Raw genomic sequence first — 17,845 nt, 5'->3', positions numbered from 1 at the left:
TGGGACTGTACTACTGACTGTCCTACCTAAATAGTGGCATTGCCTGTGACAACCTAACAAAATCAAACAGGGCATGAAGACAGAAATGCAATAACAGTGGGAAATGTCATTTACCAAGCTGAGATTGGGTAAATGGGTTGGGAGCGGGGTGATTATGAGTAAAATTTTAGGGGATTTAAATAATTGCTTATATAGAGGCTATTTGTTTATCTTGATAAAAAAGAAAGAAATTCTAAGTAATTCTAAATAATTCTAGGACCTGGTCTTAATGGCAGAAAGACCTGGCTCAAAACACAGCTAGAACCTCTGTGTAACAACAACTAACGCATTTAGATGCAGTATACTGCAAAAAAAAAAAAAAAAAAAGGGGAGGGGGGGAATCTCCCATGGCAATGTTTAACTTCAAAGAAGAAACAACATAAAAATATGAACACTGTTTAAAAAGAAAGACAGCCAAAATTTAAAATGTTTATAGGAGTAATGAAAATTGTTTAAATATGGGAACTCACTGCAAGCCAACTTCCAAAAAATGGTTTTAAAAGACAAAAAAAAGCTTTGCATAGCTAAACAGCAGGGTGAATGACTAAGAGGATGCCTCTTATTAAAAGGACTTCTTTTATTAGCAGTAAAAGGGCTTTCTTCAAGTTGAAGTTGTGCCTAAATGAGGAAAATACAGCATAAACAAGTTAAATATATAAACAAAGTAAGGCAGACCAAAAGAGATTTTTAAGAACAACTTGGCAAAAACTACTAGTAAAGCCATTTTCAAGATCTCTTTAAGTAAGTAAAATCCTGACAGAAACTCTACAGGACTAATCAATGAATAAAGTAGGGAAGGTATTTAGGGACATGCCCATTCTGGCATATTTCTCTGTCAAGAACATATCAGGAGATTTGTCACCAATAAAAGTGTCATAAGAAGAGGTTTCAGAAGAAACTGGCAACAATGAACATTAAAAATATACTAGGACCAGACTATATCCATGAAGTTAAAAGAACTGAAGTACAAAACTCTCAAGCCAGGAATAATGGTGTAATGTTTAAAAGCTTCCTTCTTGGAAAAAAAATGGAGGTGGTAATATGACATCTAATCTGAGAAACTGGTATAAGCTGCAACACTTCTTAGGTCTCCTTCTAAATCATTATATTTATGGGTAACTATGATAGAAAGGGGAAAAATTGGCATAGCTTTCATAGAGGAATCCAGAATCTCTAACATTTCTTTGAAAAGGTAACAACATATGGACAAAGGTGATCCATTTGATAGAAGCGAGTTGGTCTTCCAAAACTCATCTGGGCATGTCCTTTATAAAAGGCTCTTGAAGAAATTCAGTATCATAGTGTAAGACATACGGGTCTCTCAGTAAAAACTGATTAAAAAATAAGAAACAAAGAGAAAACTATGACCTCAGCTTAGGAAGCTCCAGGAGCTGCTGCTTTTTAGAAGCTAGAATAACATCCTAAGGGAGCACCAGCACATGCTTGCCTCTTAGGCTCTTCCCTCAGCAACTGCAATTGTTGGTTCTGAGAAATAAATTGCAGGGGTAGGTGAATCTTTGATCCTATCTGGTGCAGCCATTGTATTTGCTTTAATGAAACATGACTTACTGCACAGTTGTTATTACAACTGTTCCTAATTATGCAGATCCAACCTGTATTTTATTTGTAGCTCTGTATTAAAAAGCAACCAACCAAGAGCTTTGTTTGTTAGTATTATTCAGTCATGGGGCTCTGATTGATGAGTGGAGAATAGGTGGGATCAAGAAGCCTGTAAATCCATCCTTCAGCTCTGCCCTGCTATGTGGATGTCTGCTTTGCTAAATTCAGTTTGTAGGGTGAGAGTGATGACTGCCTTTTGCAAGATCAGTGCCTGTACCACAGAGTCCTTGTTGCCTGGACAACAGTCTAGGTATGTTTTTTGTACAGACAAACATCATATTTATTGTTGCTATTTGTGGGTTTTAGATGGGCACTGCCTATGTCTTTCCTTCGTATCATCCCCACTCTTTTGTATCTCGTCTTTTGCTTACTACTGAATGCTTACTGGGTTAATGCTATGCTTCTTCCATTCCTCCTCACCCCAATACATGACCTCTGAAGTAGATGGTCCTGGGAAAAGTCTTCATCCATGCTTTCTAGCTATTTATTTTGTTTAAAACAGATTATAACTGGTCTTGAGGGAGAAGACGTGGTTTTACTAATTGTTTGATTTTAAGCATTTTGCTACCAAAATGGTTTATTTTGGTTTTAAGGATTTTTTTTATTCCTATTTTTAAAATAGTGTAATGCATTTGGAATACACATTGTAAACATATAATTCTCAGGTGCTGGCATCATTTGGTTTCTGGTGTAATTTCAGTGGAACTATTTCTGCAAAATTTTGAGAACACATTGCTACATCCCATCTCTTAGAGTATTTTAGAAAGTTTTTGTCAATCTGATATGGAATTTTAATCTGGCACTTTAAAAAAACAAATTGATTTTCTTTTTTCTTTGTATTTGTTACACCTAATTCTGATTTTCAAGAAATGAGTGCAAAATTACATCTATTTTAATGCAAAAGTGATAAGATCTTCTTTAAATTTATTCTTTTTCTTTTCTCCTATTTTGTCAGAGCACCTGATTTAAATTATAATTTAAATTTAATTTAAATTAACTGATTTAAATCAGTTTCTGTACTTCAAACACAAGACTAGTTCCCTTTGATTTTAATGAGGACATATCTCTTCAACAGTTATCAGTCACAAGTTCTGAAAATGACTGGGTGTATGAAAGAAATTGTAAGTCTTGAGTGAAGAATTGAAGAGAGGATATAGAGAAGATTAGCCAGTGGGGTTGAAGATCTTTTGTAGCAGTGGGCAGGCTGCATAGATCTGTGCTACTGCTTCCATGAAAAGCATGTGCTCTCATACAATTCCAACATTATAAATCCAGATTAAACTTTTTCAGTCATTTACTACAAGTTATACGATACTGACCATCAGCATTCCTCGGTTTCATTTTTTTGAATTAGGTATGTTTTTTAGGAAAAATTACTAATTTTAGTTTTAAAATTGCTGTAGTAGGAAACCCATCAAACCTATGGTAGCAAACTGTTAAGTATTTTAGGCAGATTTTATCCCATTTAATATCTAACAATTATTAAATTAATAATTTAATAATTGTTGGATTTTTTTAATTGTTCTAGTTTCTCAGTCAGAAATGCTATACGGCATTAGATAAATGGCTATGACATATGCCATACTTAAACATTAATGGTGTAGAAGCAGCAAGCTGCTGATCTGAGAGTTAACAACGTGTAATGGACTTGCCTGTTGTCAGGAGTGCAGCAAAGACAGATTTGGCCATTTCCTGTTCAGTGAGGCAGAGCAATGATGTGAAGTCCTTGATTCCCATTGAAAAGTGACTGAAGGCAAAAATTTCGGGTGCGACCAATGCTGTCAGCACTAATAGAACGCAGCAACAAACACTGGAACAGTTTCTAAACTATCAGCAGAGGCTTGCCTGGGAGCCTGAGTGAGGTCTACTGAAGAAAGATACTCTACCACTATTGCTGTTGTTTTAATTTAGCTTCCTGTGTATCACTGATCATTCTGGAATGGCTTGAATGGACAACATGAAGCTAGAGGTTAGCTGAAGGCCACGCCCTTTTGATAAGGTGAGATAACAGGAAAGAGCTCAAGTGAGAAATTTCTTTGGGAGTCTGCTAACAGATTTTTGGATACAGAGGTACCACAAAAGGGGGAAAATTAATATTAAGGTAGATCTGGAAATAGATAACAATATAACAGTACTTTGTCATATAGTTATACTTCCCTGATACTCATGGTACTGAAAAGAACATTTGCAATGGACAAAATGTGGATGTTGAGATCTCACTATCAGAGGCTATGTCATAGCCTAATTATTATAATGTTTTCCTCTGTAATTTCTTTGTATAGGTGGAAAATGTTCGGTTACTTGATCGTTTATCTTCAAGAAAAGCTGCACTGGGAACCTTATATTTAACAGCTACTCATGTTATATTTGTGGAGAATGGTTCTGAAGCTCGGAAAGAAACCTGGGTATGAATTTTTGGGTTTTGTTTTTGAGTTAGCTGCAAGTGCATGTCACTTTATTGATGGCAATTTTAACAAAACCTTGCAAAACAGTTGAAGCACAATAAATCAGTTCATTTATAACTTCATAGAGTGTGAAATTCCAGCCTAGTAATTTTTGACAGTTTTCCATGGATTCTGGATATTGCAACACAGTAAAAGAAGGACCTTCACCATATGTACACCAGATGTGATTGACTGAGGAACAGCTGCTCTGAACTAGTGTTGCTTCTATCATCCAGGAAGAACGGAAGGAGAAATGCTCTGAATGGGAATTGCTGCCATGTTTCAGTTGGCTCTTGCCTCTCTCCCCGACTGCTTGTGCTGGATCAGTGGTTTTGCTGTTTGGTTTTGGGGCTTTTTTGGCACAGTGCAGAGTGGGATACTATACAGTTTCTTTGCATAGTATTTTGAGTTATCTGTTTTGAGGGATTGATAACATATGTTGCATGTGTGTATATATATATATACAGATACAGCTCTGGTGTTAGAAATTTTGAGAGTTTTTTTATGTAGCTTAATTATGAATCCTTTGTCAATTTTCATACTAATTATTAACCCTGTCCTCTTTTGGTCCCACTATTCCTCTCCTGATTTTTATGGTAATGTTTCATCTCATCTAATGCAGTGTAGGACTCCCATTCTGCCAATGAGGATGCTCAACATTTTAGCCTTATCTAACCAGTTCATCTTTTCACTGTGCAGACAGATGAAAAGAGTTCTTCTGCTGACAACTGCTAGCTTGCAGTAAAGCAAACAAACAAAAAGCTTTGGATAGCATGAGCAGGCTAATGTTTGAGCAGCTGAAAAACTCCAGAAACACTCCTTTGTCTGTAGGTAATTATCAAGCACTGCTTAAGCCTGAAGCTGAAGATAGGACCAAAAGTTCACAAGGAGGAGTCTGGTGATTTCCTGAAAGAGTAGTTTCAGGAAGCTACTGTGCCTGCCCTGGCGCATCATTATAAATAACTATTTTCCTTCCTAAAGATTTGAATCACTTGGCATAACTGTTTTCAATTCCCTCGCAGGTTCTTCACAGTCAAATTTCCTCTATTGAGAAGCAAGCCACCACTGCTACTGGTTGCCCGTTGCTGATCCGCTGCAAGAACTTCCAGGTCATCCAGCTGGTCATCCCTCAGGAACGAGACTGCCATGATGTTTACATCTCTCTGATACGTCTGACACGACCAGGTAGGGGAAGGAAACTGGCCTGAAAGTCAATCCTCATCCTGAAGAGGAAGAATGTAGCTGTGCATCTTCGCCCTTCGCAGGATATGTGCTTTTGTACAGAAAAGCATACTATTTTAAAAGAAAGTACATAAAATACAATGCCAAGCTCTGTTTTTGAAGTGTGGTTTCAGAATGAGAAATCTGAAGTCGTTTATTGGTTTTGTTTGTTTGCTTTTTTTCCCCCAGTGAAATATGAAGAGCTGTATTGTTTCTCATTCAATCCAAAATTAGATAAAGAAGAGCGAGAACAAGGCTGGAAGCTTGTGGACCTCAATGAAGAATATAATCGGATGGGTATTCCAAACAACTATTGGCAGATTAGCGATGTAAACAGAGACTATGGTGTGAGTTGTGATTTTCTGTCATAGAGACTGTCTGTAAAGCAAAGCAGCAGTCTGGCTGCACATAACCGTAGTGCTTAGATGCAGGTTTCCATTGTGCTCAGTACTGTACACACAGGTAGTAAAGCGCAGTTCTTTCACCCTTTCACATAGAAAGACACACAGAGTGTGGGAGAAAGGATGTGTCTTCGTTTAACACAGAAAACATGTCCACAGTGTTTTAAACATTAGTGCTTGGCTGCTTGGGCAGAGGTTTAAATCATACCTAATGTTATGTGGCTGAATGAATGTTTTCCTGCCATGTAGGGTTATGTAAAATTACTACACAGTTGTTTTAAGAAAAACAATACTTCAAATGGTGAACTTAGCAATATTTTTTCCTCACTAGCAATTCACACAATCCTTTTGAAGCCTCTGTGATGTTCACGTTTTTCAGTCATTTGACAAGTCATATATCTTCCTAGCTGCCTGCTGTCCTGCCTAGTTCAATCTTGTTCAATTAAAGTCCCTAGAATGTTAATGAATTGTGAGAAATAATAACCAAAGTATTTCTGAAGGAAGTTTGTTCATGTACTCCACTGGCTCTGTTGCTGGAGAATATCCATGTTAAGGAAGGCCTGTGAATTTCTCAGAGGAGACTGAATGTGCTATCAGGGTTTGTTTTCTTTTTGTTAAAGCAACTGGAAAAAATGTTTGACCTCTTTTAAGATAAAGAGTAGGAAAAATGGCATCATGAATAAAACCCAGTTCACCACAGCAGCATCTGTAACCACAAGCCCTTCTTTTTCTCCCTCATTCCATATCTCTGACTCTCAGAACCTAATTTCTTCCTAGGCATCCTAATTCCTTCAGTCATCTCGGAAAGTCCCAGGGAGATACTGGATATCCTTTTGACTCCAGCTAGAATGCCACAGGCAGATTCAGGAAAAGGAAGTCAGACCAGGAAACCATTTATTGTCACACTTGTCTCCAGAGGAACTTCTGGACTTTTTTACAGGCTCATTGGGTTCCTTTCAGAAGTGGTAGGCATTGTCAGGGCTGCTTGCCTTTCGGTATCCTCATTTCATATGGATTAATTTATTTTCTCCAAGGCTTTTTTTTTTTTTTGGCATTGTTTTTTTAATCAGATTTGCTGGAAAATTTGTCTCTGTAGTCCCCTCCCATTATAACAGAGAGGTGTTTGAGACTTTCACCCCCTCCCATCCTTCTGAATTCTGCTATGGAGGAAACTGCAGTTGTAAATACAATCTTGCTGTTCATAGTGATGAATCCTTCCTGTTATGAATGTATGTTCTGCCTATCTGTTCTCAAAGAGGCATGGATTAACATTTGGAAATACAGCCCTTCAACCCTTTTGCTTCAGTTTTGTCATTTGTAAGTTAGAATTAATACTTTCTAGCTTCAAAAGACTGTTTTGAGAAATGTCAGTGATGTGTATACAATAATGATGGAGTATTCCCTGAGGTTAGAGTTCCTTGATATTTTGTTAATTTTGATTCTGCTGTGGAGGTGGCTGATGTTACTTGTATGTAGTAGACCAAAATAAGTAGAGCTTTCTTTCACAGGTCTGTGATTCCTATCCTACAGAAGTGTATGTACCAAAGTCTGCAACTGCACACATCATAGTGGGGAGCTCTAAATTTCGGAGCCGAAGGCGCTTCCCAGCTCTTTCTTACTACTGCAAGGATAACAATGTAAGTGTGAGTTTGCAGCTCTGAAGTGTTGTCTTATTTTGTGTTTGCTTTCATAATTCTTCTGGTAAGCTTGCGCAAGAAGAAATCAGTGATTATTTTATTAAAAAAAAAAAAAAAAGGTTACTGTTGTCAGGTTAGTGTGGTTTGTGCGTATGGGCACACACTGGAGTTATGGTTAGTTCATTAATAGGCATATAGTCATTTCAACCCAGCTTCGTCATCCAGCTAACACAATAATATGCAATCTCTGTGTCACAAGGAAGTGGAGTAGTACAGGAGGTCCTGAAACATGGGTGGCAGAAGAGCAAAGGCCAGTAACAGGCAGCTGAGCAAGTGATTGGGAGGAGAACCAGAAGGATCTGGTAGCCACAGCTTGAGAGCAAGTCTAGGAGGAGAAAAACTACGCTTGTAGCAATTAAGAGAATCAGGGGTAGCCTTTCAAGAAAAGATCTGTGAATAGACCCAAAAAGGATGGCTGAAAGAGTTTAGTTGGAGTTCAGGTTAAGGTTCAGACCACAAGGATCTGAAGTTTTGTGTTTACTCCTGGATCCTTTATGATTAACAGGGATAGGAAAAGGGTTGGGAATGTTAGAGAAAAAAACAACCTTGTGAGTTTAGAGGTTGGCATGAGTTGCAGCTAACAGAGTAATGGGCAGGAGTGGGGTAAGATTTGTGATGGTAGACGCTGAACAGCAATGGAAACAGCAGGTTGGGAAGAGCTTTATTGCATGCAGGAGAGACAGGTGCCACTCATTCAGTCTTTCATATCCAGAACTTTCCCATTGCTCTTTGGTACTGACAAATTCAATGACAATGTGGTATCTTTCTCTGCATCTTACAAGATCTGTGTGAGTATGATAAGATCAAGCTCTGGAACTATCTGTTCAGCCTGTGCTGTAGTAAACACGACCTTATCTCTTGCCCCACTAAGAAATAGCACAAGAAATTTTATATGTATATAAATTTTGTGTGTATGCTCATCCTAAGCAATTGGCCTGGGTTGGCAGGAGGTGATCTCTTCATGGATATCGTGGATAATAATTTCCACTTATGATATCCAATGGTCCCTAGAACATCTTACCTTTCTAATTTTGCAATATTGGCAATGAAAAAGTTTCTTCATCTGGGGCTAAACATAACCTTAAACCCAAGCCTAAACTGACATACAAACCATTCTCTCATACTGCCGCTTGCACACACCTTAACCCTTTGGGCTCCCAGTATGATATAATGCAATGGGCTGTAGACCATACTTTTCTGAATCCTAAATTTCATTTACAACCCTAACTTTAGCCTTAATCCTGTATGTATGTGTGTATGGCACACTATGGAGGTGAAAGAAACATCTTCCTTCTATTAAATTGGCAGGTTATGGACATATCCAAATGTACTTTTGCTTCATGCAAAGGAGGTATAAGTTTATATTAAATTGCTGGAATGTGTGCTGATCAGCAGGCAAGGCTCTAGATAACTAACAATCTGTGTGCAAAAACTATGAATAAAGTATGAACAGCCTTTCACACAATTTAGCTTTCCTGTATTAAAGATCTATGTTTTACTGACTAACTACCGATACTTCAAAGACTTGTTTGGAGAAAAGCATGTCCTTTTTCACATTAATCAATAATTTGTAGGGCAGTCTGCATGGGTCATGACCTTCAGCAGGCAGATTCTCTTCATGCTTACTTTCAGTGCTTGGAAAGTGCACGTATTAGCCCCTTGTTCTCTACAAATCTATCTGCCCTCTCCCTACCATAAATAAAAACCTCCCTGCTCGCCTGTTTCACATTCTGTTCCTTCTTTCCCAGTTTCACCTAAAGGTCTGATCCTGATGGATCTGTGGAGAAACTCTCTTTCCTTCTTCAACAGCACTTACTAATAAATGTATTCTAGGGGTCAGGCTGCCTGACCCACTTTCCATGCAGTCAGGTCTTTCTCCAGAGGCAGTGCTAAAAATATACTACCATCAGTGATCTAGCTGCATGTTACGTGGTTTTGTTTCCTGGACTCATAGGGTCAGGCTGTTTAGTAAAGCATGCACTGATGTAAGTTGGGTGTAACCAGTATCTTAACTGGTAAGTGTGAGTGACAGTGCAAAAGGATTCATCATTTATGTTACGTCAGTGTTCTTGTGATTGCAGTGTTGCACTCCTCACATCCTCTAGAGACCACCTTGCAGGAGTTATTCCACATTAGGAAAATACTATATTTAAAATAACTCTTAAACTTGGATTCAAGACTAGACTTGGGCCAGTGGGGTTGCATTGTTTTAATATTTCCTTTCCCTTTTAAAAATGAGTTTATAAACATGTAGTTCATAAACATGTAGTTCATTTTTACCATTCCGCCCTTCCCATGTAACTGCACACCTATGCAAACATCTAACGAGCTGGTTTTGTAAATGCTTCTGGATGCTAAATAATTTCTGCTTAATAACTATGTTGATTTTTCTGTTGTTTGTCTGTTTTTCCACAGGCTTCCATATGCAGAAGCAGCCAGCCTTTATCTGGCTTTAGTGCTCGATGCCTGGAGGATGAACAGATGCTCCAGGCCATTAGAAAAGCAAATCCAGGAAGTGATTTCATATATGTTGTTGACACACGGCCCAAAGTAAGTACCTTAAATTTCTTGCATATAGCAAGACTGAATCTGGGCTAAATACGTTAGGGAAGATGCGCAGCATAAGTGACTCACCATACTTCTGACTTAGTTGCAACTGTAACTCCACAGGCAAATCGGGGTTTATTGGGGGAATCTCATCTGGGAACCTTGCTCACATTTTTAGCTCTTGGAGAATATTTTTCTTTACACTGAGCTTTTATCTTCTTTGCTCTTAACAAAATGTTAAGATACAGATAAGTAAATAACTTGAATTGGAACTGCTTCCACACACAGAGGAGGTATCAGTAACTATATATTACTGATGAGAGTAGTGAAAATAATTCCCATTATAAACCTGTATTCATAGCTGTTTGGAACGTTACACAGAATCACAGAATCCCAAGGGTTGGAAGAGACCTCAAAAGATCATCTAGTCCAACCCCCCTGCAAGAGCAGGGTAACCTAGAGTACATCACACAGGAACTTGTCCAGCTGGGCCTTGAATATCTACAACGTAGGAGGCTCTACAACCCCCCTGGGCAACCTGTTCCAGTGCTCTGTCACTCTCACAGTAAAGAAGTTTTTCCTGATGTTCACATGGAACCTCTTATGTTCCAGTTTACACCCATTACCCCTTGTCCTATCACTGGACATCACTGAGAAAAACCTAGCTCCATCATCCTGACACTCACCCTTTACATATTTGTAAACATTGATGAGGTCATCCCTCAGTCTCCTCTTCTCCAAGCTAAAGAGACCCAGCTCCCTCAGCCTCTCCTCATAAGGGAGATGTTCCACTCCCTTAATCATCTTTGTGGCTCTGCGCTGGACTCTTTCAAGCAATTCCCTGTCCTTCTTAAACCTTTGCCTCCTTATACTAAAATTTTCCATGCAACATTTCTCTCGAAATGTGAAAATTTCAATGACCTCTGCATAAGGCTGAGGAAAGACCATTTACTGAGGTTACAAGAATTGAGGAAACCTTCTTTGAATATCTCCAGCACTTTCATGCTTTTGAGAGAGAATCTGAAATATGGTAAATAATGATCTCAGATGCTGTATCCCGGTATGTGACTAAAATCTTTGGCCAAGATAGAAGCTTTAAAAAAAATCATGCTGTGCAGAAACTCAGTAATCATCTAGAAGAGGCTGGAAGCTGAAAAACCCTTGTGTCCAAATTGACATGCTAACAAACAGCTGTAGGCAATGAGGACTACACAGGCTTCAGTGTCTGCAGGTGGCAGTAGGGATATGTTCTTTCTTACACAATCAGTAGCTTCCCTGTTGATGTTACCAAGCATTTGAAGAAAAGAAAACAAAAGGGCAAATCTCCAGAAAATCTCTACTAGATATAGGATGAGCTATAGCATGGGAAAAGGAAAGATGGGAGCAAAGGTTTGAAGGAAAGGAACAAGCAAGCTGTTTCAGTATCCTGAGATGGAGTGAGGAAGGGCACAGCTGGAGCAGAAATGAGGAATCTGTCTGGTTGGTGGTTGACTGAAGATCTGGGGGCTGGTGGGAAAGTGCTGAGCACTCACAGCTGTAACCAGAGAGCAGAGTAACCTTAGAGGCGGTAGTCAGAAAATCAGGGCTTTGGCATGTCTCACTGCACTTTGTAATTTGGTGACTACTTTGACCTTCAGTTCCCTCTGTTGGGAAGACAAGGATGTCATCACCTTACTTGTAGTCCTGAAAAAAATGAACCATGATCAGCACTAGGACAGGATTGCTACCACTGTGTTCAGAAGAACAGGCTTCAAATATGAAGCACAGACCTAGCTGCCTAAATAATGCTTGTTTGTAACAGTTTTCTATATATAATAATAGTTACAGCATAATGTTTCCTGGCTGATGATACTGGTAGTCTTCCCTAATTAAGCAAGTTGCTCACTGATGGGATTTATTTCTAAAGACTGACTGACTTGGCTGTTAGTAGTGTTTTACAAGGTATTAACGAGAATGTCCCATTCTGTGAACTTTTCTGGTAAATGACATCGAGACACTTCCTGTGTGCAGTGAAAAAAGCCTGTACTTTAAGTGGAGAGAGTAAAATTGGCTTGCTCTGCCATGAATGACGTCATATTTCCAGCAACTCTGGCTTCTTCAGAAGCTGCTCGGGAGATAAAGTCTGCTTCCATTGAACTTCGGTAGAGAAAAGGGTTTTGATGTAAAGAAATTTGTATATGCAGATTCCTACTTCTCTGTGCTACAAGACTGACTAATTTACTAAAGCTCCTGGTTCCAAATAACAGCCTTGTTCCAATTCTATACCTCCTAATGCATCTATAAATCTAGAGCATGTAGGAAGTGATACGTATCAGTACAAGCTGCTCCTCAGCGAACCTTTAACAAATGTAAAGGTAAGGTAGCAAGTCTGGTGCAAGGTTTCCTGTTGCTCTAGGAAATTAAAAAGCTGCCTGCCTTTTCTCTCATCAGAATTGGTTCCTTGCAGAGATTATGAATATTGATGGACCCTGGAATTCAGCATTCCCAGGTGCTCCTCATATGTTGTGCTTCATTGTGTTTGATAATCTTCAAAACAAAGGACTTGGCTGTGAAAGAAAGCTTTTTTTTTTCCACTTCCTTTAAATATACCAGGGTGACCATATGCAAAGCTTTACTTAGGTTGCTGTCTCTCTTGGTTTTCTCCTTCCTCTATTAGCTTTACAGAAGCTAATATAAACTTACTGTTTATGAGTAGAACAGATTAATTCTATAACTCTTTATAACAAGACAGGACTTGGTTATTGTCCACATTAAAGATGCCAGGAAATCTGACAAGTGAGGTCTGTTCCCTTCAGAGGTTGTATTCTCATATTCTCTGAAATTAAGCGAGGTCAGGCACAATGTAGAGAGCTTTACAACAACTACTTTAAGAGCAGCAGATGGAATTTTGGTAGGTGATGTGGAAAACTTGTTAGTAAATATTGTGGCAGCTGCAAAGTTTGGCAACTGACAATATTTAAAATAAATGAGTGTCAGAAAGCCTTGCAAATTTAACCTTGTATTTATTTCCTTTTAAAGAGGGCTATTTCAGATTGTCTTTTAAGAAAGGATTTCTGTGACAAAATTGATCCGCTGCAGAGACAGTTAACAGCATTTATTTTACTGAGGATTAGGTCAGTTAGGGGCTAGATGTTTGTCATTTAGTGTTTCAGGGGTTGTGGTGGCTTAGACTTACGCATAGAGATCTTTCTTCTTAGACACTGATGTCTACTTCAGAAGAGAAAGATTAGGATTCAGCAGATAATTTATATCTTTCTAGCAAGTCACACTGAGGACTTTGTCCTTAAAGGACATGCTGTTCTCAGACTATCTGGTTTTTTTTATTGTTCATTGATAGAACATCAGCAGACAGCTGGTTGATAGGCAAGAATTTTTGCCCCCCTATGCTTTTTCCTGAATGCATACTACAACTTACAGGAATTTTTACACAGGACTTGAGTAAATGAAAAATGCTGGGGGTTTCCTTCAGTTCCTGTCTTAGAGTTGCTGAAATTACTGTAACGCTTCAATTCCAAATGGTGGTCCAGAAATGTAACTACATATTCCTATTGTGAAGTTCTGCTCATGGGAATAGATGGACTAGAAAGTGTGAAGATGGGAAAAAAATCCCAAATCTTTACATATCAATTTGGACAGAATAAAGGAATTGAAAATTTGTCTCATCCAGCCATTTTCTTGTGAATCTAAAATGAAATTATAATGGCATAAAGAGTTTCTAGTCTTTAGCTGTTTCCTTTGAAAGCTGAGAGGTGAATTTTGGTCCATTGAAACCTATTTTGACGTATGATGTAAAAAAGCTGAGCTTGTTCATCTTAGCTGGAGGTGAATTGGCAGCAGACAATCAATCCTACTCAATTGCATTCATTCAGCTCCAAATTAAAATTGAATATTGGCAGTATGTGTGTTTAGGGCGGAAGAGATCAGGAAGGGACATTCTTGTGTATCCCATGGTAGCATTAATAGATTACTGAAGTAGATTAATGTGAGTTTCAGAAGCGACCACAGAGGCAGCAAATCAAAATAGTACTGCCTGCAATATTGGGAAATAAATGAGAAATGGAGTTAACTGCATAGTCTCTTGGCCCCTAGGCAATGCCTAAGAGATATTTTGCTTTGATTTTTTCATGAGCATTGGCTCTCACTGCAATGAAGATGAGTCACATTTTGTAAAGCTGATGCCTCGTAAGGTCTCTCCAAAAGCTTTGTTAGTGCCCTCCAGTCTGGATGTGCAATATCCATTGTTATTTAATTCTGAAATCTTTCCTGAGCAGCAGCTGTCAGCTGTGCTAGGCATGTGTGTGTGGCATGGAGGTTCTGCCACGTGGACTGCTTTGTTACTCCTGAAGCCTTCATATATCTTGGGAAGTTCAAAGGCTCCCCAACCTTACAGTGTGCATTTCGTAGAAGAGCAGGAACTCCATGCAAAAAAGACAGTTTCTTTCTATTGTACAGTGAGATTTTGCTACAGGAAATAAAACTTAAAAATAAAATAAAAATAGAGTAATAAAGTAAAAGCACTTCATTCATTTGGATCAGCTCTGCCTCAGAGGGGGAAAATAAGCGTTAAAAAAACCTCTTAATTTTATGCTTGGGAAAACTGAACTAAAGAATCATTTAGTAACTTTCCCACGCCATGAAGCAAGTAAGATATTCAAAGACAAAACTCCAGCTTCCAATTGCATGTATTTTTTGCTGAAGCAGGGTACAATATTTGATAGTTCTGCATTGCAACTGAAAATATTTGTGGTAATTTTGTTAATTCAACTATTTTGTGGCCTTATACAACTACAGCCAAAATAGTATAAACTTAGGAAGAACTCCAGCTCTCTCTTCATTATTCCAAGCTTCAAAGAAGTAAGCTGTATCAACTTTTGGATGATTTGAGCAGAAAACAGAGTAACTTGGGCAACATTAGAGTACATGTTATGAAACAGGGGCATGGCAGATAAGACACTGCCACCTGCTGGGTATATTCTGCTAGTAAACATAATGCTCATCAAAAAATTAAATCAGAATAGTCTTCTAAACCCAAATTAAAACCTTTATGCTCTTGTCGAGCCCTACGTAAGCCTTGTTTTTTGTGTTTAACTTCACTAATGAGATTTCACTCCAGTGTGTAAAATAGAGGTCAGAGGCTCAGCAGCCCAGTGCCATGCAATAGGCTGTAAAAGATTCCTGACTCCTAGCCAGTTGTGTTGACACCATGATAAATGCTTCTTATTTGTGCCTGACTTAAATCACACCGATATATTGCAGTAGACCACAATCTTTGTTTTGAAAATAGCATGCTACTGGGTTTGCAACTAATTTTCCCTATTTTTCCAGCTCAACGCAATGGCAAACAGAGCAGCAGGGAAGGGATATGAAAATGAGGACAACTACTCCAACATCAAGTTTCAGTTCATAGGCATTGAGAACATCCATGTCATGAGAAACAGTCTCCAGAAAATGCTTGAAGGTAATGCTCTATTGGAAACTAGAGTAAAAATTTGAGCCTTCTGCCATTCAAATCAGGGTAACTGCTCTGAAATCAGCAGTAGTGAAAACAGGTATGAAAGGAGATCTTTGCCCATTGCAGCTGCGTGCAGCTGCCTGCTGACTAATGGGACTTGTACGGTGGAGCATCATCACAACTAGTGGTGAGTTCCTAATCATGCAAATACCTTGTTCTGTGGGTGAAATCCAGGCATCATTTACTTCAATGACATAATTCAGTAAAGTGTGATGCAGGTAAAACAGTCACTCTCTTTGTGACATATTTATACTTAATTCCTTGGTCTAAGGGTCTCAGGGAGGAAAACAGAAGGATTTTTAGCTCATTACAAAGTCTTGTTTGGCTAGGAGAGAGGCTGGGTGAATAAACCTGTTCTTCTATTTGTTCAGTTTAAAAGTTAAAGTAGTAAACAATCAGCCTGGCTGCATGGACAGTGCTGTGTATTATTTTTGAGCCAAAAGTTTGTGAGAGAGGCCCACAGCTCAAACTGATCTGTAACAAGGTAATTTCTAATTCATTTAACACTTCCGGCTGCTTGGGGCACATTCCTTCTTAGCATCTCTTTTTAAATGAGCCGTATGTGCAAAACATCTGCTTTTCTCATAGGTTTTATATTTGTTATGTTGAAATCTCTTATTTAGCAACCTGGTGATAAGATTGGAAATTAGATAAATCTGCTAGTTCAAACACTTGAGGCTTTCAAGTCCTTTTGTTTCAGAACAAATTATGACTTTCAGTGGACGAGAAGGGCTTTTCTCATGCAAGGTGCTGCATAAGTTTGCATAGGTTTTCTCTTTTTCCATTTCCCTTCACGTTTCTTCGGTGGCCTTTAAAAATGGCTATGTCTGCGGCTCGTGATCTGGTGTGAGATGTTACAAGGTACATAAAAACCTCTGAAAAGACAAATGAGGCTGATGAAAAATGTTTCATGTGTGCTGCATTGTTGCTTGGAAGTGTACGGTGTGGAAAAAAGGACATCAAGACACAATGGGTCTGATGTGTTGCAGAAGTGCAGGGGCGATTTCATTCACTGTACTGGAATTAAGCAGAAGTGAAGGTTGGAGGACCTTCTTCACATGAGAAACTGCAGATTATTTTCCATACTCAATTTTAAATAACTTTCAATGCTGAGGAAATTTGAACAAAAATTGATTATTGAGTTTTCTATTGGAAAATGCACTTATATTAGGAATGTGTTCATTTCAATGATTTTTCTTTAGGGAAAAGCTGAATAAATTAATTTATACTTGTAATAATGTCAATGATTTATTTGAGTAGGTAAAAAAATTTGGTTTCGGCTTTGTAATTTTACTGACTCTGACAATTTTATTTCTCTTAACTTTAACATGTATTTCCCCTTGTATAATGTTAATTTTGGGCAAAATACATCATTATAAAATGATCAAATTTGTAGGACAATGAGAATTTTGCAAAAAATGTTGAGATTTGACTGTCCTCTGGAAATAAAATGCATTCCAACATGCTGGAGTTTCCTTCCCTCCCCCAAAAAATGTTTACTTCTGTCTCTGCTGCCTCATATTGCTTTAGTATAGCACTGATTTTTAAAATTTTCATTTAAAAAGAGGTATGCATGAAGATCCTTGTCATAATTTAATCTTGGTCACAACCTCCTTGAAATTATTTTTAATATTAGAAAGAAATATTGCACAAGGACTTCTCCCAGTAAAGATTCAAGGTCTGACCGAGGCTACCTTTTGGTGTTTGTGATGGGAGAATTCTGCCACACATCCAGGCATCAGCCAAGACTTGACCCCCATTTGTTGTACATTGAGATGATGACCCCACATGCTGCTTCTTCCTGTCTGTATTTAAATGCTGTCTGTATTTAAACACCCAATATGAGCTTCTCCTCCCCTCATACCAGGAGTAGTTGCTGATACATGAGCAGCCCCCTGATCCTTTGACTTCAGCAATGGATCAGCCAGAAAGAGAGCCCTGAGGGTTTGGCCCACAGCATCTATCCTTCCTCTACCTATGGCCTTCCTGCTAGAAATGGGGGAACTGGTCCAGCGTCCCCCTCTGGTACTTTCACTGGTGGAAGAGGCAGTTTCCACTATGTGTCCTGTTTCTTCCTCCCTTACTGGGGAAGGCAGTGCCACTGGATTTCTATGAGTTCTGTGCAGGGGCTCTTGATTTTCCAGTGCCCACGCAGTGGGTGCCTCAGGTCTTATTTCTCCAAGATTTTGATGCTTTTTCTGCTGAAATAGAAACACCTTTTCCCTGTAGGGTAAGCCTCATAATTGAATTCATAATTGAACTCAGTATTAAGGTCCAGGTTGGCAGCCAAAATCATGTGAAATATACAGTGTATGCCTTTTGGACAGTCTGAACTTTGCTCAGTGAAGTGGCCAGTAAATATTG

At 38.7% G+C, this 17,845-nt stretch overlaps 1 protein-coding gene across 1 annotated transcript in view; it reads left to right on the top strand.

Moving 5' to 3' along the window:
- Window positions 1-17,845, top strand: part of MTMR7 (myotubularin related protein 7) — a gene marked incomplete at its 5' end in the record, with an annotated part of 44,573 nt that overhangs the window by 14,155 nt on the left and 12,573 nt on the right. Inside the window, 6 exons of the mRNA XM_080639215.1 lie at window positions 3,942-4,064; window positions 5,126-5,288; window positions 5,514-5,671; window positions 7,234-7,362; window positions 9,838-9,972; window positions 15,295-15,427. Coding sequence (XP_080495341.1) covers window positions 3,942-4,064; window positions 5,126-5,288; window positions 5,514-5,671; window positions 7,234-7,362; window positions 9,838-9,972; window positions 15,295-15,427 — 841 coding nt within the window. The remainder of the gene's footprint in view (window positions 1-3,941; window positions 4,065-5,125; window positions 5,289-5,513; window positions 5,672-7,233; window positions 7,363-9,837; window positions 9,973-15,294; window positions 15,428-17,845) is intronic.

Source organism: Psittacula echo (genome assembly GCF_963264785.1).
Source record: "Psittacula echo genome assembly, chromosome: 1".
In the NCBI taxonomy this organism is placed as follows: Eukaryota; Metazoa; Chordata; class Aves; order Psittaciformes; family Psittacidae; genus Psittacula; species Psittacula echo.
The sequence above is the reverse complement of the archived record's forward strand: the minus strand, read 5'-3'. Positions and strand labels throughout refer to the sequence as shown.